This window comes from Caretta caretta, chromosome 15 (assembly GCF_965140235.1).
Source record: "Caretta caretta isolate rCarCar2 chromosome 15, rCarCar1.hap1, whole genome shotgun sequence".
NCBI lineage: Eukaryota > Metazoa > Chordata > Testudines > Cheloniidae > Caretta > Caretta caretta.
In genome coordinates, this window is record NC_134220.1 from 32,595,189 (window position 1) to 32,622,471 (window position 27,283).

Genomic DNA, 27,283 nt, shown 5'->3' on the forward strand with positions numbered 1-27,283 from the left:
TTCTGGGGGAAAAAAATGCAAATCCCTAAGATTCTAACCAGATAATTATAATCCTTAGGTGAGAGAGAGAGAGAGAGAGAGAGAATGCATCAACTTCCTCATGTTGCACTTTCACCAAAGAACTAATTCTAAGAGAAAATATAAAAGGTATTAAATCTTCACAATTACATTGGGGGGGGGCATTTTGCCTCATTCATTGAATTAAAAGTCTGGATTCTAAACCAAAAAGTTGTTTTATATTTGTTTCATTTTTAATTTAAAAAGCAGCATATTTCTTGGGATCAGCCCTTCTTCACCCTTAGTATAATCTTTTCATTAGCAATACAAACTCTAAAATATTTCATGACTATTGGCCTTAATTTTAAAACATTATTTTACCATATAAAAATGCCATTTCAAAACAACTGAATGATTAAATGCTTTCCTGGGAAAATGACCAAGAAGTAGCCAAACAAAGGGGGGGGGGAATTAGCTTGTAACTCATTTCACATCATCTAATTTTTCAGGTGCTTCAAACACTGTACATAGCAAGATAAAATAAATCAAATGCACAAAAGTTCAAGTAAACTAGCTTACAGGGAAAAGATGGTAAGTGCAATGTCTAATAAAACATTCTGCAGTGAGGCACCAGCAGAATTCTTTAGGGCTTGTACATTTGTTATTTTTGCATTTAATCTCAAATGAACTATATTTACTTTAATGCAAAATCTATCATTGGAGCACTTAAACATGACCAGATTTCTGCATACCGAGCCAGAGTAGGCTTCTTCAGACAAACCTCAAAACCTAATAGAAATCTAGACACTACAACTTCGTGCACTGCATTTTTTGTTAAAATACTATACAGAAATAAAGACAAATTTGCAAAAATTTTATTAGCACACATGAATGATGCTTCCAGTAAAAGTTAAACACACAAAGACAAGAAATGTCTTGTTTTCAGTAACTACTAGTAACCAATGCAGTGTGCACCTTTGGGAATGAAATAGTTTTATAAGATTCGCTTATGCTGACTATATTAAACAGTAACAGATTCAAGAGAAAACTTTCTTTGGAAATGACAGTATTTGGATTAGCACTGCTCCGATCTAAAAGGGCTACACTATACACTTAAACCCTGAAGAGATACAAACTCATTATCCTTCGCTGTTGAACACAACACAAATTCTACGTCTCCTAAACCAAACCCTGCACTGTTACAGATAAATGAAATTAAGTGTGAGAAAAAGACTAATAAAACAAATGGCTCTCTTTTTTTTAAACATATATTTAGTGCAACACTGACCAAGTGCAGTTAAAAAAAACTCAACTGATTACGCCAATTAAGGAACACATTAATGCCTTCCTCGCATAAGTGGGCTTTTGTCATTTGAAAGCAGAAGAGTGAAACAAAGACTGGATGTTTTGCGGAATTTTTTTTTTCGCAATCCAGTATCATCTAAAATGTTCTCTTTGAAGTATTAAGAAAGTCATCTTGTTAAAATTAATGGATTAGACCTCCAGCTGTTAAATTCGCAGCCTTACATTTAAAAGGTATTTAACTTTGCAACTCTTGCATATAATCCTTAAACATACTTCACATTTGCAAGAAACTTCTTTGTGGTGTTCTTCCGCAAAAGGAAAGAAAACAGTTGTTTTTACATTACTAATTATCAACATTTCAACAGAAAAGATGGCTTAAGTGTCTCAGGAAGATAGAACAGCCAACTACAAAATTTTTGTCTAAATTATTAGGATTATCAACATGGGCCAAGTGTGGGATCCAGCTACAAAATATTGAGGAAAATTCTGTTTAACATCCATTTTAAATCAAAACTAAGAATTGGACTATTTAACTATGGCAAGAAGAGTCAGCTTGGATTTCATATTTCTTAGACAAAGTGATAGCATCTTCAATGTTAATTCTGATAAGATATCTACTGCTGTGTCACTGATCTCAAAATTAAAAGCCTCAGTATAAAATACAGACTAAGAAAACGAGAACTACTAAATCATCATGTTCGAAGTACATCCCTAATCAAAAGGTGTATCTTTTAAAAGTCTCCCTGAAGTAAGTGAATCTCAATTAGTCTTACTTTAATAAATAAATAAATAAAAACCCTCAAACATTGTATTTCTTTAAAATACAAGGACTTCCTTTAAAAAGAAAAAAAGCCAAAACAAACTGATGGAATGATTGCTACTGGTTGAATTAGATTCCCACTACAGATTGGTATTCTGAAATTGACATAGATTATCTAAATCATTATCGCACAGAAAGCATTCCAGCCTGAAAATATGGAAAAGGATATACTTTACAGTAGTTACAAGACAGGTGACAATTCCACTGCCCAAGAATTAACCTCTTACTCTAGATATTTTAAATACGTTAGAATCAAGTAACAACTGTTTTGGAGATGTCAGACCCTTTTTTTTAAATGAAAAATGTAAATACTGAACAACATGAAACTTCTCTTTAAAAAGACAATAAAGCCAGCCTGCAGGATATGCAGAAATTCATACTTTGATATAATCAGGTTCTGACTAAGCCAGTATTACACACACACACGCACACACACACTATATACATACATATTTCACACAGAGATGCACATTAACACACACATATATAAATACTAAATAATGCACATTTGTCTAGTACTACAATTTTATATGAATATATAAAAAAGCATTTTGCTGTATCAAAACCCTTCCATTCTCCAGAGGACTGCAGAGCCTGTGATTTAATTGTTACAATCATCGGAAGCCTGTTTATTTTTAATCACTCCTTTGTTCAATGCCTTACAAAAATCAGAATTTGTTGGGTAGAAGTAACAACGGAACAAGATGTCTTAAGAGTCTTACAAAAAATGGAATTACTATTTTATAATAAATGGTTCAAACACTACTAGATCATTTGTTAGAAAGACATGTAGTACACATACAAAATTAAAAAAGGAACATAGTGCAACAGAATCACAGATCAGAATAAATCTCTGCTTGACCTATACCTCTAGTTTCACCCAGTTCCTTTAACACTGTATGTGACAATTTGAAGAGACCATGGGTATTCTAAATATATCGATCTTTCCATCTCTCTCTCACACACACACACACACACACACACACACACACACACACACAGAGTTTAAATAATATTCCTGTTACAGGCAATCCCACAACCAAATAGGTCATTAGAAAATAACAGAATCTGTTACCAAAAAAAATGAGTCTACTAACACTGCAAGCCAAATCTGAATTCATGCCAATCATCTATTACTCTGGACTGAAAAATCTAAAGAAAAAGAAATGCAAGACTAAGAAAAATACAGACAAGTACAACAGTTACTGAAGCCAATAAATCCACATACTTCCTGCATTAAATATTTCAGTATTTTAAAATAGTTATAGAAATTGATACTAAAAATCTTACCCTTATTCCCAGTCTCGTCTGATATTTGGCATATAAAGCTGCAAATATTTTATCTCTAATAGTATATAAAACAGAAGCAAGTGCTTCTGAACAGGAACATTTTTCTATAAAATTATACTGCAAAGCTAATGGTTGGTCAGAGTAAATGAAATAGTGCTATTGTCATTCAAATGAAGCCAAATCAGTCAGGAGCGACCTTGCTAGATTTTTAGAGATCAGAAGAGTTTAAGAGATCATATTAAATCCAAATCTAAATGCACAATGAAATCTTCATTGCAATCTGCAGTGGGAGTAGTCTCTCCCCATAAATCAGCCAGCTAACCCAGATCATTTATTAAAGATGTATATTTCATATCTGCAGAGTATATCGCATAACTTCTTGGCAAAGATAATTGCATTTCTGGTAACTTAAAATTCCTCATGGAAGTTTAAATACCTCTATCAAGCAAACAAAATAGCATCAGGAATCATAGTTTCACTGCTATAAAGTAAGTTTAGTCAGTGTTAACTCATTTCCTATAGTCCTTATTACAGTATAAGTCAATTTCAAATCATATGTTGCTTTTAATGTTATTTCAGCATTTGAAAGGCCGCACAAGAAATTTGACAAATTCCGTCTTAGTAAACAAATCTATTTCCCTTGGTAAAATCTCTTAAATAAGTCAGCAGCTTACTAAAATAAAACTCACCAAAGAATGTATTGGGACCTAAAAGAAAATCTGACAAGGACTAACAGCCGTATCTAGAAAGAACCTAAGTCCTTTTTTAATATGCTGTAGAAATGTACAGTTTTAAATAGTTTGCTTGGTTAGCATTTTATGTCTGTTGGCTTGTTCCAAAGACAAGTTTATTACTGCTATGAAATATTTAAGAACCTAAAGGTTAGAAATTAAACGTACCGAGCTGGACTTGGAAATGAAAATGGGCAACCACCAATGTAAGAGCCACAAAGGGTAACCACATCTATTTTCATTTTCCCTGATTAACACCGGTGTGGTTTTAGGTTACATATTCCTGTGGTGCAAATGTCAAGTGAAGGCATCGATATGGACCTTAGAAATTTCAATGGTGGGGGTGGGGAGGAACAAAAACCAAGAACTTAACTATTGGCCTCCCAGAATGTACTAACCAAAACTCCATTGGAGTAAAAAGTTTTCCTCATTTAGTCAAATTAGGTAAAATGAAACATACTCAATTCATCCTGGGCTTTGCAAGTGATTTTGGTCTGGCTCTTCCTAATTACACTTATCTAGGGTTTTAAGAGTCATCAGTATTTCTACAGACACAATTTTAACATCCCTCAACACTAGATCCCGGGTGGATAGCACAGAGAAGACATAAAATTCTATTAAGCTTTATGGAAAATCCTACTATTCACCTCAAAAAAGGTTATTTTAGTACAAAAAACTTAATACCGGAAATATTCCTAACTGAAGAGGACACTTAATAAAGATAATATCTTAATAGGATGAAACTTCCAAATATATAAACACAAAATGTCAAACAGGCTGTATATATGTGTGTACACATGCATGTGTTATCTATGGTCATCTATCCCTAAATTCACTACTCACACAAACACTCATTCTAGTACCACTATCAAAAAACTACAGAGCATCAGCAAAGAAGAGTCTGTTGTCACTGCAACAATTATTTAGACAAGTTGTTTCTTCCATTAGTGTGGGTATTAACTGAATATTTAAAGAGTTGCCTTCTACAGACAGAAAATACTTGAACAAACAAAGCTCCTGTAGTCACAGTAGAACTAACTAAACTTAAAAACACAAAAACCACACACACTTTGGAGAACGGCCTCAAGAACATGAAATGCTGACTTCAGTGCTCCATGAGTTAGAACTTCTCCATTCACCCTATTTATAACCTTCAAAAGAAGTCCATAGAAGAATCAATGCATGTCACAGTAGTTGTGTGTTATGTACAAAACAGAAGAGGTTCTTTCTGACCCCAGTGAGTATAACTTAAAATAAAAAAATCAAAATATTTGTTAGGGAGGTTACGCTATACTTCAGAAATACAAGTATTTTAATAGTATAAAACAATTAAATGCTTTAATGAACTTATAACCTTTCACACTGTACTAAGTATTACTAATGTGTGGATCCTGAGTAGTGATGTTTGAAACCTACATACATTTTCTGTATATGCACAACTGCAAATACTTAGAAACCTACATTGTTTTAGGCAAATTCCAGTTGACTAAAAATGGGTTTCCTGAACTTCAGTCACATGATTAATAAAACCCCTTTCTTAAACACAACTTCAAGCACGTAAGGATATGATTTAATTAAAAATATAATCATTCTTATTTTGTGACAGAAAAAAAAGAACTCATCTACTTTGCCTCCTATCATTTCAAAGAACAATTAAAGTTAATTCTCTACTTATCTATATCACTTGTCTCATTTGAAGAATTGGTCCACTTAAACCTTCCAAGGGGTAAAAATGGAAATCGAAATGAATGTATCTATGCAGTGTTATAGAGTTAGATCAATATCTTATTTTATGTTAAGAGGTTTAAGTACTAAAACTTATCCTTATACAGGAATACAAGTAACCTAGTTTTCCTTCCAGGAACACCAGCACAAGAGTGATGAGCTGGCTCTTGTAATAATATTTATGATTATCATTATATGAGAAGGAAGAGTTATTTCCTTAAAAGTACTGGTGACTATCAAACAAGTCCATTTCTTAAAACATCAAACTGTGTGTAGGGGAGTTGTCTCAAACAAAAAAAAAAAAACCCACTGCCACAGAGTCACATGTACACAAGAAAAACTTGTAATATTAAGCCAAGCTGTAACAAAAAAAGTCCAAAAATATTTCACTTAGGTTTTTTTAATCCAATAAATTAAAATCTAAAAAACTTAAGTTTCATTTTACCCCAATCTGCTTTTAATTAGAGTGTGCATGAGCGTGTGTATGTCTGACAAGGTAGAAGTGACAGGAACTGTGATTTGTGCTAACTAGCTATTGATCCAGTCAGATCTAGATGTTGTGTACAAGAAACAATAAAAAAGAAGGGGCCAGGAAGGATGCTGTGTGCAACTCCATTTAAAAATGGAAAGAAGGGCCCCAAACAAACCAATTTATGTCCTTGCCTGGGTGAAGCATAGAGAATGCTGATGCGTTTCCTAGAGTCTGCTGTGCATGCTAAGCACTCCGGCTTCAAATGAGAGTCTCTAGTGCTGGGCATTAAACATGAACAAAGAGACAAACAGTGGGGGCCAGCATTCATGCTTCAGAAAACGAAAGCAGGAAAGCCCACCAGAACTGGAAGTATGAAGTTATGGAGTTTTCAAACCACCCAAACTCCATTTTCATTTTAATAACATCTCTCTTTACCTAAATTCCAAAGTCAATCAAGGGTACTACAAAAATGGTTCTTAAGAGGAGATCGTGAAAATAGATCTGAACCAGCCTAACGTTAGCAAAATGAATCACCAACATAAAATACATGATACATGTATGTGTATACATGATATAAAATACACACACGCAGAGGTGCATACATATAGACAATTTTACATATATAGTATGTGGGGAAGGGTGCGCAAACACACACCCCCCTTAAATCAATGAGCTTAGAAAAAATGGCTTTGATAAAATGGAAATGATTAAATCTGAAATCTTTGTTAAGGAGCTTTTATAACTAAAACTGTTTTCCACCCATGTATTTTTTTCATCCTAGCATTATAATGCTCTCTAGATAATAAAGAAAACCAAGAATGAAAACTAAATGTTGATATTAAACATCTGTCAACTAAGCATGGTTTTATATTGACAAACACTGAGTCTGATTTTATTTTCTTTATGTTAACAATGGTAGAAACTTCTTAGCTCAGCACCACATCTTTAAAAGATAAACAGGAAAATACCTAGAAACAGAGACTATGTAACATTGACACCAAACACGTTTTTGCTGGATTCACCAAAACCTTTATAATACAGGGGGGAAATATATATATATATATATATATATATATAAAGTAAACATTCCCACAGCAGGAAGTTCTCTTCTGTCAATATATGTATTTCTGCAAATTAAACTGAGAGCCCCCATCTGAACACTTGCCATGTATATTTAAACTTTCCCTGCTTAATTAATCCAATATGAAAAAAATACTTGAATTCACCCATGTTAACACAGAAATTACATGGCTTAGAATACTGCCTAATTGAAATTAGAATTAAAGTGTTATGGGCACAAACAAGTTACGATTTTAAAGCCATCATCCTAAAAGCTGTAAAGAAACCGATTGTCTGCTTCCTCTACAGTAAGAGTTCTGTTTGTTTTAAGTAGCAAAGAGCCACCATTTATTTAGTCAATGAAGCTCTAAGTGTGTAGGTTTATAGGGGAGGGGCGGTGTTTTGTTCCTAATCTGACCTGTGGAGTCCATTCATCCAAACCAGCAAAGGTTCCCTAAGTCACTGATCACCTACCTAACCTACCGGTAACTCCCCTGTTAAATTCCCGACCAAACATATTTTCCTCTTTCGAGTTCACAGCGGAACAATTGTTCCTTTGTGTATGAAGGGATGCCCAACCTAGTCTTGGAAAGCAACAATCCAAGCAAACTGCTGTTAGCTATGCATTTCCTATTAGCAGGTCCTTACGCAAGAGTCAGGAGTTTATCTAGGGTGTTGCAGACAGAGAGAGGTGACAATCCTAACGCCTCTTTACCAACCCCGATTAGGTCATTACATTTCCATATTCAACAGTGCTTCTAGAAATAGTGGGTGCCGAAAGCCTGTTGTGTTTTAACTAGAAACTGACCTGCTCGGGATGGTGGAAAAACGGCAGAACAGCAGGACAGACGGCCCACCTGACTCAAGTTTAACACACACCGCCTAAGGAGTGCCACGGGCAGGAGGGGAACCCCAAGCAGCCCTGTTCCCCTTATCGGGCCCTAAGCCAAGCGGGAGGAAGGTCCCCACCACGCATTAGGATTAGGCAAACTTTTGAAGAGAGCAACCCGTGCCACCAGCCTAAATTCATGCTCAGAAAGGGACTAGAAATGGATACCTTCTTTGCTGGGATTCTGGGGCTTCGACTTCTCCCATGGTGCCATAGGCTTGTCCTCCTCCTGCCCCTCCATCAAGGACTTCTCGCTAGGCATGTACCAGGTAGAGTTATGCTCTGCCATCAGGGAGTCCAGGTCTATCGTGCTCATGGCACCTTTGACGCTATCCGAGCAACAGCTGTTCAACTCGCCCTCCCCGTTCTGGCTGGGGCACTCGGCCTTTTTGCTCTTCATGCCCAGCGGCTGGTCTTCGGAGATGCTGAACTGCTGCCGCTGGAGCTGGATCTGCGCCTGCAGGATCTCCAGCGGGTGGATCTCGTCCTGCGCCGAGCTGCTGCCCGGGGTGCGCACCTGCTCCAGGCCCGGGGTGCCCGGGTGGCCGCCGCCGCCGCCGCCCAGCCCGTAGCCGTCCGGGGCCGGGCCCGGGCCGCCCAGCAGGCCCAGGGCCAGCGGCTTCTGGCCGCCCAGCAGCGCCTGCGGCGGGGAGCCGCCCAGCAGCGGGCTGCGCGTCGGGGGCTTGGCCGGGCCGCCGTCGGAGCTGGAGGAGACCTCGTCCTCGTGGCCGTAGGCGGGGCTGGGCTCGGCGGGGAAGTCCCCGCGCGGGGAGCCGCCGTCCGACTTGCTGGCGCTCGGGAGGCCGCCGTCCAGCGAGGCCAGGAGGTCGGGCTGCTCGCCCCGCGGCCGCTCGCCGCCCTTGGCCCAGGAGGGCGAGGCCAGCGGCCGGTCGTGCGCGGCGGGCGGGGCGCCGGGGCCGGGGCCGGGGCCGGGGCTGGCCGCGCCGCCGCCCTCGGCCGGCGGGAACTTGTCGAAGAAGCCGCCCGGGCTGACGTGGCCGCTGTCCCGCTTCCGCCGGCCCCGCCCGCGCCCGCCCGCCGCCGCCGCCGCCGCCTTGCCCTCGCCGCCCGGCGCGGCCTCGGGCGGGAAGCCGGGCGAGGGGCTGGCCTCGGGCGCGGCCTTGGCGGGGAAGAAGTCCGGGCCGGGCGCGGGGCCGGGCGCGGCGCCGCCGTCGGGCTCGGGCGGGCCGGGCTTGCGCCGGGCCTCGGGCGGGCCGCGCTTGGCGAAGGTGACGTGCAGGTTGGGCGCGCCCAGGCTGGCGATCATGTTCTGGCAGGCGGTGGAGAGCGCGGCCAGGCAGCTCTGCCCGAACGCGGCCTCCTTGGCCGGCTTGGCGAAGGAGCCCAGCGACAGCGCGCCCAGCTTGCTGGCGGCGGCGGCGCGCGGCGCCGGCGGGAACTCGGGCGGCGGGAAGGCGCCGGGCGAGCCGCTGGCGCTGGGCGGCGGGGCCGGCCGGCCCGAGGCGCCGAAGCCGAAGGCCGCCGGGCCGCCCAGCGGGGGCGCGGCGAAGTCGGCCGGCGGGCGGCGCTCGGCGGGCGCGCTGGGCAGCCCCACGCCGCCGCCGCCGCCCGCGCCCGGGGACGGCAGCGGGGCCAAGCCGGCGCCGAACGGGGCGTGGACGCCCGGGGAGTGCAGGGCCGGCCCGCGGCCTTCCCCCGCCAGCCCCAGCCCGCCCGCGGCCGGCCGGAAGAGCAGGCCGGAGCCGCCGGGCGCCAGGCTGAGCTCGTGCGGGCCGGGCTCGGCGGGCCCGCCCAGGCGCCGCGGCGGGGGCGGGGGCGGCGGCGGCGGCAGCAGCTCCCCCCCCGGCGGGGGCGGCCCCGGGAACCAGCCGCTGTCCTGGGCCAGGTGCGGGGCGGGCGGCTCGAAGCCGGGCCCGCGGCCGCCGCTGTCGCGCTCGAAGCCGGGCTGCGGCATGGTCCCGACGGGGCCCGCGTGCGCCAGGCCGCCCTGGCCGAGGTCCCCGTGGTGCCCCAGCTGCTGCAGGCTGGGCCCGAGTCTCTGCTGCTGGCTGCGGGAGGCCATCTGCTTGATCATGAGCGCGGCGTTCTGGCGCTGCTGCAGGGCCTGCGGGTCGGGGCCCGGGTGCTGGAGCGGCGGGCCCGGGGCGAAGCTCTCGGGCACCGGCGGCGTGAACTCGCCCGCCAGGCCGGGGTAGGCGGACGGCGACAGGTGGTTTTCCATCCCGGCGCCGTGCAGGGGGTTACTCCAGGCCGCGCACCTGTCGACGGCGGGGGAGCTGGGGAAGTCAAACCTCGGCCTCTTGGCCACGCTCATGTACGGGGCGTCGAAATGCTGCAGTCTTTGATTTGGTGGCTGCTGCGGAGGAGGGGGCTGCATATTAAACACGGGGTCGGGATAGGGGTGCATATTCCTGTTCTCCAGCCTGTGAATAGGGTACTCAAACTGTGCGTGCTGGTTCTGCAGGAGGGGCCCATTGTCCTGCAAGCTGGGGTTGGGCGCGCTGGCCTCGGTTTGCTGTTGCCTGGGGATTGCTGGCGGACAGGAGTTTTGTCTGGCCAGTAAACCGGCCTGTGGCTGCTGTTGCATTAGAGGATGCCTGGCGTTAACCCCAGGCTCCATGCCCACAGACATCTTACGAGCACCTCCAAACCTGTCGAAGAATACGCCGTGCTGCTGCTGCTGCTGCGGGTGAACTTTGGACATCCCCACCAGGCCCGGTGCTCTGGGCAAAACGGATGTGCCAGGGAAACTGCCACCCCCAGGAACTTGCCGGCCAGCGCCATAGTGAGGAAGCTGCCCCTCCGACTCGGAAGGAGAAAACACGGGCAAATCGAAGTGTCCTGAAGGGCCGTCGCTGGCGTAATTGTATTCCAAAGAATCGACGCCTCCCGGGTTGGGAAGCCGCCTCTGCTCCAGGCTGTGGGAATCCGAGGAGCTGGAGGCTGGAAGCCCATGGAAGGAGGCAGCCCGGTTGGGAGACTGATCCAGTGGGAGGCAGGGCGCGGGCACGGCGTGGTTAGAGGCGCTGGAGTTATGGTGCTGGAAATCGGGCATGTTACCTGACCTCTGCTGTCCAAAGCCCTCGCCCCCTTGGTTCTCGGCCATATGTTCATATCCCTCTGCAAACGCTTGCTGGCTGCCCACGCTGCTGCTGTAGCTCATCAGCCGCCCTCCGTGCAAGCAGGAGGCGCTGGGGTCGGACCCAAAGTTGCCGCTGAAGTGCGGGTGATGCTGGTGCGGGTGGTGGGTGGTGGGATGGCCGTGGTGAGGCTGCTGGTTGCCGAAAAAGCCATGAACCGGCTGAGCCTGCATCCCCCCTGCGTGCAGCTCGGAGTGTCCCCGGGCATGGAAGCCGTACGCTTCCCCAGCCATGTTCATGTTCATGCCCAGGATGGGAGGCTCGCCCAGGGCGCTGATGGCCGGATCCGCGGGGCCCCCGGCGTGGAAAGCTGGCGATTTGAAGTGAGAGCCCATGGTCAGTCCGGCCTGGCTAAAGTTTCTCTCGCCTTGTCCGGCGTTTCTGCTGCTGATCTGGGGCTCAAACTGCTCCAGCCCAAACATACTTCTGGGGATCAGTAGGGCATGGCGCCCCGCGTGCCCCGGTGCGCGACGCGGACCGGCTCCGCCAGGAGCGCGCTCGGAACCGCAGCGAGCGATAGCCCCAAAGTCTTTTAAAGCCAACTCACAGCGTCCCTGCAGCAGGCAGCGGCGGGCGAGCCGGGGTCCCCAGGGAGCCGTCCCCGCGCTCACATCTTGCAGGGGCAGGTGGCCAGGGCGTGGGGGCGCGTAGCGGGGATGCGCTCGGGCGGGGCGGGCACGGAGAAGCAGCAGGCAGCGTCAGCCCCGGCTTCCAAACAAAGTTCAAGGAAATGAAATCTACCGGCCTGGGTCCGGGCCTCCGCCCCACGCAGCCCGGGGCTCTCCGAGCGGCCGCGGCACTTACGCCTGGGAGCGCCCCGCTCCCTCACACCTCGTGCGGCGGCCGGCTCTCCCCGACATCCGGCGGGGCTCGGCTCCGCGGCTCATCGGCTCCAGTCCCCGGGAGCTCCGCTCCGCATCGCCGGGCTGCAGAGGCGCTGGGAGCGCGGCTCAGCCTCTGCTTCTCCGCTCGCCCCGCAAACCGGCCAGCCCGGCGCGGGGTCCCGGCGGGCTCCGCTCTCCGCGCCTGGCCGCGCTCGGGGCTGGGCGCTCCGAGGGTCTCCCCGCCCGGCGGCCGGACCGAGGCTCTCCTGGCGCTGGCGCTGTCTCTGGGTTCCTGGCGGGTCCCCGCTCCCCTCTGCTGGCGGGTCCCGTCGGCCGCAGGCGGTGCAGGGTGCCCGGCTTGGGGCGCTGCAGGGTCCCCGCTCCCCTCTGCTGGCGGGTCCCGTCGGCCGCAGGCGGTGCAGGGTGCCCGGCTTGGGGCGCTGCAGGGTCCCCGCTCCCCTCTGCTGGCGGGTCCCGTCGGCCGCAGGCGGTGCAGGGTGCCCGGCTTGGGGCGCTGCAGGGTCCCCGCTCCCCTCTGCTGGCGGGTCCCGTCGGCCGCAGGCGGTGCAGGGTGCCCGGCTTGGGGCGCTGCAGGGTCTCCGCTCCCCGCTCTTCCGCTCCCTCTCTCAGCCAGAGCTGGAGAAACAGCAACAAGTTTTGCATTTCAGCAATCAATTTCAGCCATTAGCGCTGCACCAATGAGCGGGACGCATGCTCCGGGCCCGGGGCGGGGCTCTCCGTTAAGGTGGCTCCTTCCCCCTGTAGCCCCGCCGCCCCTGGAAGCCGGGCTCCGCCTGCGCTCCTGTGCCCATCACCTTCCTGCCCGGCCTTGGCTCCGGCCGCGCCTTTCGGCGTTTTAACCCCCGCCCCCTCCCGCCCCCGTTGCAAACTAGGCGGTCAACACATGTCGGCCCGAAAGCGGGTCCTTTGTTAGCGCCTGCAATTCGCTCCGCGGAGCGGGGCCGGCACCGACCGGCCAGCCGGGGGGGCGCGCAGGGCTCCGCGCCGGGCGCAGGCGGGCCGCTGGCGCGGATCTCTGCGCGTCCCGTTTCAGCAGCGCCCGCCCGGCCGGCCACACTCCCCGGGGAAGCGCTGCCGTCCCGGAGGCGCATTGCTGGCAGGGAAAACAAACACCGCCTGCCCCGGGGAGGAGGTTTTGGTGGGAAAGAGTTTTTGACAGGACACGCTCAGTGCGCCGCCTCCGCAGCCCTTTGACAGCGCGGTGCTCCCGCTCCTCGCGGCGGTGCACGGATGTAAATGACATGTTTACCCAGACCTCACACACGTTTGCCTCTGCTCCGTCAGGCGAGCGCTGTCTGTCAGTGTTTTTGTTCAGGGTAAGTTTTCCGGGTGAGACTGAACTCCCCCAACGCGCCTCGAGACTCATTTCCCATCTCAAATTCTCCTCTCTCCAGCCGGCCGCTGCTGAGGGCTTGGGGCTCGGCGCAGCACGGCTGACCAGGATGAAAGGCGCCTGCCTTCCTTCTCCCACGTTTATGTTTCAGGTTGCAAGGAAAGAGGACTGGAAAGTGTGTGTGGGGGGGGGGTCTATTGACAACCCGTTAGGAGCACGAGAGTCGGCCAGTGCAAAGTACAGGCTCGATATTTTATTGCTGGGCTTTATTCCTACACTTGCTTCGAGCGCTACGCGAAGTACCAGCGTGTCTAAGCAAGACTTCTGTTGTAACGTTTATAGTGTTTTTTATTATTATTATCATTCAAAGTAATGGCCAGACAGCCAAGCCTCCTTAAGAGATCAATTAGTCTAGAGGGGCTAAGGAGAGGAATTGGGTTGTGATACCAAAATCAATAAGTGTAATTTAATATCTGCTCTGCTCTTTATGAAATATTTATCCCAATAACCTTAGTTAAAACGTTTGGCTCTTCCGGCTCCCCACTGGGGCTGAAACCCGCCCCGCAAGTGGAAGTTTGTAAAAAGGGTGGACAGCTTTGAAATCAGGTAGTCAAAGGGGATCTTGGCAACAGGGTCACATTAAAAAAACTCAACTACACTTCCGATAACTCATTTAAATAGAAATACAGATCTTACCTAGAACCTGCGTTTAAACACGTGTTTAAGGTCGGTGTAGGTCCGGTTCGTTCTCTGTATTTTCTAAACTGCGCGTTAAATAAATGTGACACCGAAACTATTCCCAACCCAGGCCTCTTTCCAGGGGGGCTTGAACCAAACAGGCCAAGCTAGCCGGGGCGGTAGAAATGACCCGGTTCTCCCCCTCCCCTCCCGCTCGTTACGGCTGGGTTAGGCTGAATCCAAAGGCTTCAAAAACATCTGGAGGAAGGTCTCCCGCACTTGTGGGTATGCGACCGCACTTCCAACCCAAAATACTTGTGTTGTTGTTTTAAAGCCGAGGATCTAGAGAGAAACGACAGCTCTAAGGCCGTTCAGGTGTTCGCCTCTCCTAGATATCAATAGATTTAAAAAAATAAGAATGAAAATTACTCCAGCCAAAAAAATGAGATCTATAAACAAGCGGCCAAGAAGACGTATTTGTATATGGCAGTAGAGTTTTAAAAGGATTTTTCTGCAGGATCAGGATGCCGGGCTGTGATTAAATATTGATTTTGTGTAATTAGTTTTCATGTGAACTATCCTCCTTGCTGATGGCTTAGAGATTTCAGAACTAGAAAAGAAATGGAATTGGACACGGAAATTATTACTTAGCAAAGTGACAGGGGGAAGGAGAGCTGGGGGAGGCCTGGGGTGCCTAGTTTAGACCCGGCGATGGGCAGAAAATGAAATAAGAAAAGTCTGACAGTGCTACAAAGGAATAAAAGACAATCTTACCGATTCCAGGGGAAATAGTGACAAAAGAACATGCCAGCGCCCCAGACCGGCGGCTAATACAATTTAACCCAGTTTTAAATGTTACACGGGGGGGGGGGGACAGCATTTTAAACAACGCATTTCTATTTTAATAAGGACGGAGGTTCGAGTCTTATTCAGCACTGCCGGGTCGGGTATAGGAATGTCCCATTAAACACGTGTTTAATGCAGCTGCCCCCTATTCTACAGCAGCGCGGCCCTGGCGTTGTTTGTCAAAACCACCCTAAGCTGACACAGTCCCGTTTCCACGGGCAGGACGAAGCCCAACAGAACCCAGCTCAGGAATGGGAAGACGTGTGGTGGCTTTTGTAACCTTCCCCAACCCCCCACTCCTAAACCTAATTGCAGGGCACCCAAGTACCAAGTCTTGTATTCGGTCCGTTCAGGCTAAACCGTGTCCTCAGGCGTGTGTGCACAAGAGGGGTTGGGTCTCTCTCTCTCGGTTAGTGCCTGTCCGAGACTCTGAGTTTCTCGGGGAGTGAGGGGGGGGTTTGGTGTCAGCCTGTGTCTGCAAGAGTTGTCGGGCTGGTTTCTTTGAAACAGACACATTGCCCCCTAGTGCCCGCAGGCCTGCAAATCCCAGCCGGCTGGTGGGAGAAAAGAAACAAACCCCGCAGGAGAACGGCTCTGAACGAAAGGCGGCTCTCGCATCCTTTTCAACCCGCTCCTGGGAAGATTTTTCTTCCTAGACGTGGCAAAGCACTTCCACTAAATGCACTGTTTCTGCTTCAGCGATAAACAATTCAATCAGGCGAAAGGATGTTCAAAGCTGCGACTCAAAGATAGTTTCACAATATAAATTCTCAGCCGCCTCATGATTGCCAGTGCTGAAATCGAGATGATTGCTATGGAACAGTTTACCTCTATTTGTGCAGCCTATGAACAGATCGGTGCTATTATCAACCTTTGTGTTGAAACGCGACCATGGGGCCGATCCCTTATCTCCGCCCGGCGTTTCCGAGCAGCAGAACCCGTGGGGAACGGACGGTTCCGTTTAGACGGTGCCTACTTACAATCTGGCAATGCGTTAAGACTGAAATGGGGGGCCGGCGGGGGTCCACGCCCCGTGTGGAGGCGGTTTGCCTGCCCCGAAAGGGAAGGGGGCCGCCTCGCCTCCCGGCACGCCGGGTTCGGGCCCCGCTGAAGCGGTTCCCTGATCCTGGTGCTCGTCTCCTGTGTCTAAGCCCGGCCTCGCAGGCGGCTCTCCCGAGCCGGGGACGCAGCGAGGGCTCGCTCCGTCCGGCCCCGGCCCAGGCGCGCAGGGCGCAGCCGGAACGGGACTGGGGCGCGCCGGGCGCCGGCCGGTCTGCGGAGGGGGCCCTGGGACGAGCCTCGCCCGCACGGCGCAGCACCCCCGGGCCAAGCCTCGGCAGGCGGCTGGGGGAGGCCGGAGCGGGCAGTGCCTGCAGCCCGCCGCAGGCTGCCAGACCCGGCCTGCTCCCGCCGCGGGCAGGGGCGGCTTCGCCACGCAGCCCCCAGGGCGCCGCCGCCCGCGTCCACACGCAGCCCGGCTAGAGCGCAGCGCTGCACCGGACGGGCAGCGGGCGGGACTAAAAAGCGCCTGAAAACAAGCGGCAACTTGGCGTGACAGGGATGGAAGGAGGCCCCAGGAGCTGGGCAGGCGCCCCTAAGGCTCCCTGCAGCGGGGCCCCTGGGAGCAGGAATTCCACTTTGCAGGGCTGGGGAGAGGCCGAGCTGAGGAAGGGGCCTGTTCTGTGGCAGCCTCGCAGTTTGACTGTCCCTTTGTACCAAGGAAAAATGAGGTAGAAACAGGGCCCAGGCCCCCCCCAACCCTCTCCCAAATTGTAGAACCAGGTACTAGGGCAAAGAGGCTGTGTTTGCATATGTAAAGTGCATCTCACCTGATCCAGGTGATAGCTGCCGTTTTAGACTATTCATAGCCAGGGCTGGGGTAGTTGCATGAACAATTGGAAAGGAGTGCAGGGGAACCAGGCAAGAGCTAGAGCTTCAGGGGGCAGTAAAGAGGCAGCCAGTGACCCATTGACCCCAGCACCAGCCAGCCAGATCCCCCACCCTGTCTCTAGCCTGCCTGTGCCAGAGGAGTGAAGCCAGCTGGCTCCAGCCAGTGTTCTCCAGTAATGCTCAAAGCAGGAGTAGTTTCCAATAGGGATAGCCAGGCCCTGATGAAATGGCGCAAGAGTCCCTTCTCTTCCCCTGCCACACACACACACACACACACACACTCTTGAATTTGGATCTCTGGGGTGTTGGTACATAGCAAATACATTTCTACTCCAGTTTCTGAACCAGGCCTCAGTTGGACAGCAGAAGTAATGGTAATAAAAACTGGCCTGAAGAAGAGCTCCACCTAAGCTCTAAAGCTTGCCTCGGTCACAGACACTAGCTGGTCCCATCAAAGATATTACCTGGCGGCTGCCCCCTTGTCTCTCTAATGGAAAGGGAAGCAGCTACATGCCAGATGAAAGGTAGGTTAAGGCTTTTCCTTGAGGATCCAGGTATGGAAAAGCTGGTTCTTTCAGAAGAAAAGTTTCAGTGCTTCCTCATGGGAGTGCTTCCTTTTCATGGCTTGGCTCCCCGGCCAAGTCACGGTATTTTTCCCTCTTCCAAGGCCTCAAAGTTTCACTGGACTGGCTGACTGGGTATCGTTCCCAGCAGTCCTCCAATCCTTGGGACTGCCAGTGTCCAGTGGCTGGTAGGTGAACCCGGGCCTACCCTCTACTCCAGCTTCCAGCTCAGGGATCCTCTAATCAACAGCCAAAGTCTCTCCCAGAATTATTCTCTCTCCATGTGAATGACTTCTGTTGACTTCAGTGGGAATTGGATCATGTCCCAGCTAAGAAACAAGATCTTGAAGCAAGCAAGGTCTCTTGATACATTATTCTTCCAGGAAAGCCAATTGGTACATCCCATCACTCTGGTCTTGTCTGAATTAGTTCTAGAATCAAGTCAGGGAAGGGAACCTCCTAGTTAGAAGTTGCAGCGTACATGGCACCTTGGTGTTCCTGGCCAGGCTTTTGTACTAAGTTCCAAAAGGAAGAAATTTGCATTTGTTGAATACTAAGTATGGTGTGGACATATTTCTGTTTTCCTAGCTCCAGAGGAAGATTCCACTGTAATTAACATAATCCACATAAAACCTTGGCCAGACCTCAGTACTGGTGTCCAAGAGAAAGAAATTTGTCGTCAGTTTCAAACAACTGTTCCAAGAGATGAAGATGAAACTTGCTGTTTTTATTCCCCACAAAGCTCAGGCCCAACATATTTTGTTTTCTGCTCTTCTGAAGACTCTTTCACCTTTACCAACAGTAAGACAGCGGAACTGAGCACGGATATGGTTATTATTGAAGGCAAGGGTGTGAGCCTACACCGATATGGAAGTATTATGCTTTGAGGTTTTAGCTCCAACACTTCATTGACCTATAGAAGTGCCAGGCACTCAATTCTTTATTTTATTCTGTTATGGCATTGGCTCAGTATGGATGTGTTATGTATGTTATTAATTTGATCCTTACTAATATACTTATTTGTGATACTAGGGACATTTTCAGACCAAAAGGCCATCTAGTTATTTATCTGTGTGCCTTTTTAAAAGTGTGCCTATAAAGTAAATACAAAAATCACAAAACAAATCAGACCAATATTAGATTCTCAAGGTCAGTCTTGACAGGGGTCATACAGGGTTGAGGCTGTTGGACTGAGCCCTCCAGCTGGGTGGAGGGGAAGATTATGTGGCCCAGTTTAAGCTAAACCAGACAAGGGTAGGTTCAGATAGTTGGGCTCTTTCCTGCTGGTAAAATGTCAATACTTTTGTTTCTGTTATTAGCTGAAACCCAGTTTCACTTGCATACTGTCCCTTTTTACCACAGTCCCATTCTCTGGTTTGCAGGCTGTTCTGAAAGAGAATGCTGTATCTTCCCTGCACTAGTGCTAGCGATGACCGCCATTTGATAAACGGCGTGAAAAGGCTAGTTACCTTCAGCAAGACGGATATTCAGAAATTCTTCACTGCAGAATACTAATACTTCTGTTGCCTGATGCAATTTCTTCCCTTTCTAAACTGTATAGTGGATTCAAATGTTACTTTAAAAATCGTGTGTGCGCACGCACGCTTGCGTAACGTCATTTCATTAAAGCCCCCCACAAACTCCAAATGACTTCTGGCCCAGTGAAATCACAATCAGCTTATATTTTTAGGTTTCTCTCTTGAAATAAAAAATGCAAGCTAGCATCCAAGGAAGGGTAATTAGGAACCAATTGTTTCAGTGAGACAGACATCTACTCAGAAGGAAGACTCACTCAAATTACTGGGAGGAATCAAAACTCGGACTCATTCTCCAAGTGGCTACAAAAGCCATATTTCCTGAAGTGCAGAACAACACTGAAAGAATAAAATTCAGCAACTGGACATTTCCTTGATTCTTCGGCAGAAAGTCTCAACTGCGATGCTGCAGAATCAATGTTTGTCTTTCCCCCTCCATGCACACATCCTACTCGCATTCCCATAGTAGTCAGCTGCACTTGCATAGTAAGGGTACAACAGCCTCTATCAGCTTCTCATTTCCCTTCAATGTAATCTCTCTTTTCTAGCGGGAAAGGAGTTGTCAGCCTCTGATAACTAGTTAAATAGAAAACTGGACTACATGATATAGGGACAGTTACTTCCCGATGAGAAATGTCTACCAGTGTGACCAGCAGGGGGCTTCCTTTTGGCAAGTTGGAAGAGTTACTCCCAGGAAACAGGACGGTGCCAATACTAGGAAGAGCGGAGAGTCATCCAGGTGTGTGGAAGTGGTGGTAGATGGGCCAGCACACTACACTGTAGCACAGCACACCCTGCTAGCCAGGGTGATCCAACTTCTTAATTTTTTGGACCACAAATGGATCCACCTCTTTCCCCAGCATCCAAAACTCCCACCACCAATCTCAAAGTGTTTAGATCTGCAGAGCATCAGGGAGGGCTCCATGGTTCCAGCCACAGTTTGAGAATCACTGTACTGCAGAACTGACTACGCAAAAAATGGCAACGAGCAAAGTGATACCAGCCTCAATGTCTTGACAGTGAAAAGAGGATTTAGTTGACTGGAATTGCAAGGTAACTTATGATCAAGCAATTGTCCGCCACTGGCCCGTACCAATACGGCTATAATTATTTAATCGAACACCATCACCAGGCTCAGTTCCAGTGCTTGAAAGAGCGTTTTGGCCAAAACACACCCAGAGCATTGAAGTCGGTAACATGTACATCTCAACATGGTGTCAAAACATCATGAGAATGCCACTGCACAAATCATAGAATATCAGGGTTGGAAGGGACCTCAGGAGGTCATCTAGTCCAACCCCCTGCTCAAAGCAGGACCAATTCCCAGTTAAATCATCCCAGCCAGGGCTTTGTCAAGCCTGACCTTAAAAACCTCTAAGGAAGGAGATTCTATCACCTCCCTAGGTAACGCATTCCAGTGTTTCACAACCCTCCTAGTGAAAAAGTTTTTCCTAATATCCAACCTAAACCTCCCCCACAAATGATGGTCCACACTACCGTCCCAGTCAGGAGAAAATCAGAGGGTCATACTGATTGTCCAGCCAAGTAAAGATGAGGCTTCTCTTAAGTTGTCCCAAATACTGAAGAGAATATTGTACCCAAAGATTTAAAGTAGAAATATCGTCTGTTCTATTCATTGGTTTTTTCTTCTCTGAAAGTGACTCTGATTGCTGCTGCCAAATCCAAACTTTGGAGGATTTATTTATTTTTATTCTTAAGACAATATTGTGAGGTAAGGTTTCCTTTTACAAGCTCTAAATCTGGTGATTGAAACCAAGCAAAGGGGTTGCTGGTTTAAAAAGAAGAAAGTGGGACTAGAAAGGGGCCTATTCAGCTTGCACGAAGAAAAGCTGCTGCTCAGCAAAGCCCGCCCCTGTTTAATGAAGTGAGCACGTCACACAGAAGCAGAACGCCTGGCGCAAGCAGTGAGCAAAGGCAGGAGTTCAGCTCAGTTCATAATTATTCAGCAAATCTTTTCATAATGATTTTTCCTCCCTGCAGCAATTAACTATGTGGGCTCGTTACCATTGAGAATTTAACTAAAAGCTACCATAGCCTGTTCAAAACAAGCACATGTGTGGGAGAAACTTCAGCTTGGCCAATCATAAGCAAAAAAACTTTAAAATCACTATCAAACAAAAACAAAAAATCTTACCTTTGCTTGCTTTTTATGCCTCCAATTCTCTGTAAAGGTATCATTTCAGTGAGATGTCTCAGGGCCTCAAGAATATTTTTTTACTGCTTTACCACTACAAAGTTTTGACTGTTTATTCACCTGAAAGCATACCAAAAACCGCATTTAGTTAGTGTTTCCTGTCTTGTACTGGCCAAAGTGATCAGCTTTAAGGTCAGAGCATGGTCCCATAAAAGGTGCCCATTGAAGAACTGATTTTTCCTGGCAATGCTCTATACTTTTCGTAGACTTGCACAGCAAGAGAAACATGAATGCTTCTGGGAAGAGGTGTCTAAGTGTAGTGGCTGACATTAATAGTAGCAGGAAAGTTTTTAACATTTCTGTCTGGAATCTGGACGTATTACAGCTTCTCCATCTCAACCAAAACAGCATTAGCCAGTCCACGTTACATGAAAACCGGTGTGTTGGATGGACGGACCCAAAAGGAACATGCCTCTCAAATCTAATGCAAATGTTCTGAATCAGTAGAGAACACTAACAGGGCAGTGAAATCAGAGCAGGATTAGCAAACACCCCCACCACCCACCCCCCTTTCTGTAGAGGATTGTTTGTCCATCAAGGAACTGCAGCCCCCTGTAGGGCAGGGCATGATAAACACTATGCAACAAAATTTCAGAACAGTTTAAGGGAAAAAGAAAAATAAGTTCACTGGTTAAAACTGTAGAAACATTTCTTGTAAACAGCTGCAAATCCATAAGTTAGGCACATTGAAAGGACACCCTGAATCGTGACGCTTACAAGAAGTGCTCTGGGATGTCTGAAGCAGCACAGGTGTTCGGGATCTTGGCTTTGGTTCTCCCTCAACATATAGCACTCCTTCCTTTCCCCTCAAGTTCCACTGAACCACCATGACTCCCACCCCCGAGAACCCTTTTCAGTTGTCTCTGTGTTTTAGCAGGTGGGAGGAGTGACTGCTTATAGCCCAAATTGAAACTCAAATTTGGTTTTAAACCCATTTTGTACTAATTTTCTGAAAATTTCACCTTAGAGACTGAACTATTCTGTGATTAGTCTTCGTCAATTATGATTTTGAGAGTTTGTGCAAAATCCTTTGTCATTTGAGTTCTCTATGGATAAAAAAATTCTCATTTAAACAAAATAAGTTGCCACATTTACATACACACACGGCTAGTTGACCAGCTGAATTTTGAAACTTGGCTTGTAAATATTCTTCATCACACATGAAAAAAAAAATGGTTGGACAACAAAGTTAAGTGACTGAAAAAGTACTGACCATTCTTAGTAGGGACCTGCAAAGATTTTAAACCCTAATACAAGTCTACTCCTTTTGTGATCACACAATGTACATTTGGTCTGTCCAGGGTCCTTACAGGCACAAGGGAAGTTGCTACTAGAACAGTTTTCACAAGAAAGATTGTAAGTGTCCCATGGAAATCTACATAGCAAAGGCTGATTTTCCCCAGTTAAGTATGAGTTCTGTGCCAATCACCTCAGCCAGAGGTAGACTTCAAAGCCTAATTGGGTTATTTTATGTACATGTGTGTGATGCTCCCTGGGGCTACCAGGGTTGGGAGGCACCTCACCATCACCTACCCTTACTGCAAAGGGGTCTTGTCTGTGCTTGTTGTGGATCAGCTCCCTGAAACCACCAACCCCTGATAGCCCAAGCACGGCCTGCCAGGCCCCTGCAGGCCTCGCTCTCCACACAGGTTAGTGAGAGGCCCACATCAACCCCTGAGCCTTCCAAGCATCCCCTGTAGTGTCCAGCCCCTCATCCACTGAATGCCCACAAAACTACCAGATCTGCTGTTCCCAAAGGAATAGGACACACCAGCTTGTAAGAGTCAGCTCAGGACCAGCACTTTGCTTAACACCACAGACTTGAGATATATTTATGGTGGAAACAAGAAGAAGTTTATAACCAAAAGAGATTCAAGTGATAGTAAGAACCCTGGAAAGAAATGGTTGCATATAAAAAAAATCATAACCAGCTTTCTAGAGACTAAACTTAACGAACAGGTTAACCACCTGTCTAAAGAAGCTTCTCTCACCAAGAGTTTTCTCCAGTGTTTTTAACCAACCTTGGTTGAGATCCCACTTTCATTAAGTGTCTTGCTGTCCATTTACTTCCTATGCTAACCCTAAGCATCTCCTTCTCAAGCACACCTTTGAAGTGCACCTCAAGGTAAGGTTCTCCCGTCCTGCTGTTTTTCTTCCCGTTAGTTTCTTTATGAAGTTCTTGCCTTCATTTGCATTCAGTTTAGATTAGTGAGCAAATACTCAATTTACATGTAAACAGCTGGATAAACAGCTCCTCTTGTCTGACAGAAAACCTGTTTTTCACTTTTGCTGATGGACCAGTGCCTTGATACAGACTCCAAGAACATATTTTCAGTGTATATACATAACTCCTTTCACAACATCCAGACAGGCATTTCTCAACAATATTGATGACCGGTGTGACGCCAGCTTTCATTTAAGACCTCCCATGATATTCTCTAGTGAACTAGAATGTACAGCTCAAAACACAGGAGATTAACACCTGTGCACCCTATTGCCAGCTGGCATTAGGAGGTTCTCGAGTACTCACAATATTGAATGCATACCATTTTCCCTAATCCAGACCATTCTAAAAACAAGAACATTAAATAACTAGATTAATGTATTATTAAGCTTGTAGGGGTGAGAAGGAGGCACAGTGGGGGAGCGGCAGGAGGTGGCATGGGGGGGGGGGCACTGTTCTCTTAGTCTTTGCAGATTTCATTTTTGAAAATTCAAATTTCGTCTTTAGCGTAAGCCTCTGCAGAGCTGCATCGGCCTGTCCCAGTGTCCACGGAACCCCAGTGTAGCCTGCCCCTTTGCAAGGCACTCGCTTTCATTCCGAGCCTATCCCCACACCCCTGGGCCAGGAGCTATTTATTTGTTTTAATTAAATTATCCATTCATACTCCTATTTTATAAGTGATGCTGTGGAGGCTACATGTACTAGAGAAATTATTACAACACTCACCACCCGCTCTGACAAGGACACTTGGCATTCCAGCTTTCCAAAAGCAAACCTGCTTGGCTCCTTGCCATAACTATCAAGGGTTAAAAAATCCCTTACCAGCCATAATCATTACTTTTCCAAGGCTATCCCAGCTTGGTACAAAAGGCCTGCTTTAATCCCAGTTGCAGAGGACTCACATTGTACTCATGGATTTCTAGCAATGTCAGGCTATCAGGTTTCCAGCGAATATCCAAAGCACAGCCCAAGCAGAGACTAGGAACAAAGACTACTTTGTTACAGAAAAAAAAATTCCCTAAAGATATTAACAGTGCAGTAAAGTTCAAACTGTTAAATGATTCAAATATTATTTAATGAATTCATTTGAAATGAGGTCTTACAGCCCAGAACACTTCTAGATCATCATTTACAGAGAATCCACCTCTTCGTTTACTTCTTTATGATGTCTTTGCTTTCAGGTTTTAATTATAACCATTTTCCCTCCAGGCTTTTGTAGGGACTCCCCGGGTTGGTACAGCTCAGAACTACTTTTTTTTTTTTTTTTTTTTTTTTAATAAAGAGAAATTAGTCTGACTACTGGTTTTCCAGAAACCTTTTAATCACATTCACATCACTTGTCTTAGACTATATAATATGTCTGCGTAAGGCACATGTGAGGTTGACAGCCCATTGCTAAAAGTAGCAGTATTAGCTACTTCTCTCTAATGGTACAAAGACCAGAGCTTTTAAAATTACGGGGTTTTTTGTTTTTTTAAATAAAACAAATTCATGTGCCCAGATTCAAATTGGGCCATATGGAGCATTGTGGAGTTCAGATTTAGGGCTTGTCTACAGAGAGCAGCAATGCACACTAAATGGGGCTGGATTTTTAAAGTGCACCCAGTGTGTCACCCACTAACTGGCCTGTACAGACCCTCCGGCATGAGCTAAAAGTTTTCTGGTGCACATTAATGTAACACTCTTTGAAATGGCACTACATTAATGCACACTAGGAAACTTTTTGTTCACACCAGCAGGGTCTGTACAGGCCAGTTAGAGCAAGACACGCTGGTGCACTTTAGAAATCCAACCCCATTAGTGTGCGTTGCTGCTCTCTGTGTAGACAAGCGTTTTGTGGTGTATTCTGAACTCATTGCGCAAGACTTAAAGATTCAGTTCTGAAACAAACTACACCTCTGGTAAGGAAAAATCAAAGAAACACTGAGGACAGCTGTACATAGGAAATCTGAAAGAAGATAGCAATATATAATGCCTATCTTTTAAAAAGGGAAGGAGGAGAATCTGGGGAACTACAGCCTCACCTCAGTCCCTGGAAAAATCATGGAGCAGGTCCTCAGTGAGTCCATTTTGAAGCACTTGGAGGAGAGGAAGGTGATCAGGAACAGTCAACATGGATTCACCAAGGGCAAGTCATGCCTGACCAACCTGATTGCCTTCTTTGATGAGATAACTGGCTCTGTGGATTTGGGGAAAGCAGTGGACATGATATATCTTGACTTTAGCAAAGCTTTTGATACGGTCTCCCACAGTATTCTTGCCAGCAAGTTGAAGTATGGACTGGATAAATGGACGATAAGGTAGATAGAAAGCTGGCTAGATTGTTGGGCTCAATGGGTAGTGATCAATGGCTCGATGTCTAGTTGACAGCTGGTATCAAGCGGAGTGCCCAGGGGTCAGTCCTGGGGCCAGTTTTGTTCAACATCTTCATTAATGATCTGGATGATGGGATGGATTGCACCCTCAGCAAGTTCACAGATGACATTAAACTGGGAGGAGAGGTAGATACTCTGGAGGGTAGGGATAGGGTCCAGAGTGACCTAGACAAATTGGAGGATTGGGCCAAAAGAAATCTGATGAGGTTCAACAAGGACAAGTGCAGAGTCCTGCACTTAGGATGGAAGAATCCCATGCACCGCTACAGGCTGGGGACTGACTGGCTAAGCAGCAGTTCTGCGGAAAAGAACCTGGGGATTACAGTGGATGAGGAGCTGGATGACAGTCAGCAGTGTGCCCTTGTTGCCAAGAAGGCTAATGACATATTGGGCTGCATGAGTAGGAGCATTGCCAGCAGATCGAGGGACGTGATCGTTCCCCTCTATTTGGCACTGGTGAGGCCACATCTGGAGTGCTGTGTCCAGTTTTGGGCCCCCTGCTACAGAAAGGATGTGGACAAATTGGAGAGCGTCCAGCGGAGGGCAATGAAAATGATTAGGGGGCTGGGGCACATGATTTACGAGGAAAGGCTGAGGGAACTGGGGTTATTTAGTCTGCAGACAAGAAGAATGGGGGGGCGGATTTGATAGCAGCCTTCAACTACCTGAAGGGAGGTTCCAAAGAGGATGGAGTGACGCTGTTCTCACTGATGGCAGATGACAGAACAAGGAGGAATGGTCTCAAGTTGCAGTGGGGGAGGGTCTAGGTTGGATATTAGGAAAAACTATTTCACGAGGAGGGTGGTGAAGCACTGGAATGGGTTCCCTAGGGAGGTGGTGGAATCTCCATCCTTAGAGGTTTTTAAGACGCGGCTTGACAAAAGCCCTGGCTGGGATGATTTAGTTGGGGTTGGTCCTGCTTTGAGCAGGGGGCTGGACTAGATGACCTCCTGAGGTCTCTTCCAACCCTAATCTTCTATGATTCTATAAAATGGTTGAGGCCTAAAGATACAATGGTTTAGGTCAAATAAGCACTGCCATTGCAAAGATCCCAGAACAGATTTGAGAATCCTGCCCTCAGATACCATGGTGATGGGCATTATACAGAACTTTTATTCTTTAAAATTATACAAAGAGATTGCCATGGGTGCCCAAGGCTTGAGATGGAAGTCCTTTTAAAAACTTTTTAAGGCATCAGTTTAAATACAGAACTCATACTAATGGGGGAGGAGCTGTATGTGATGCTTGGGTGAGATGGGATGAACCCAGAGTGTGTTTCTAAGCCCTGCTATGCTTCTATGCATAGTGGAATAAAGTCCCAATGGGATATTTGCTTTGCAGTTAGACAGTATGTTTATATTTCAGAAAAGCTGTTAAATCACTTAGCTAG

General features: G+C 47.4%; 1 protein-coding gene across 1 annotated transcript in view; it reads right to left on the reverse strand.

The window, feature by feature from the left end:
• Nucleotides 1-13,053, reverse strand: part of MN1 (MN1 proto-oncogene, transcriptional regulator) — a 44,246-nt gene extending 31,193 nt beyond the window's left edge. The window contains exon 1 of the mRNA XM_048821887.2: nucleotides 8,457-13,053. Within this exon, the coding sequence (XP_048677844.2) occupies nucleotides 8,457-11,811 (3,355 nt within the window). The 5' untranslated portion in view covers nucleotides 11,812-13,053. The remainder of the gene's footprint in view (nucleotides 1-8,456) is intronic.
• Nucleotides 13,054-27,283: the final 14,230 nt, after the last annotated feature.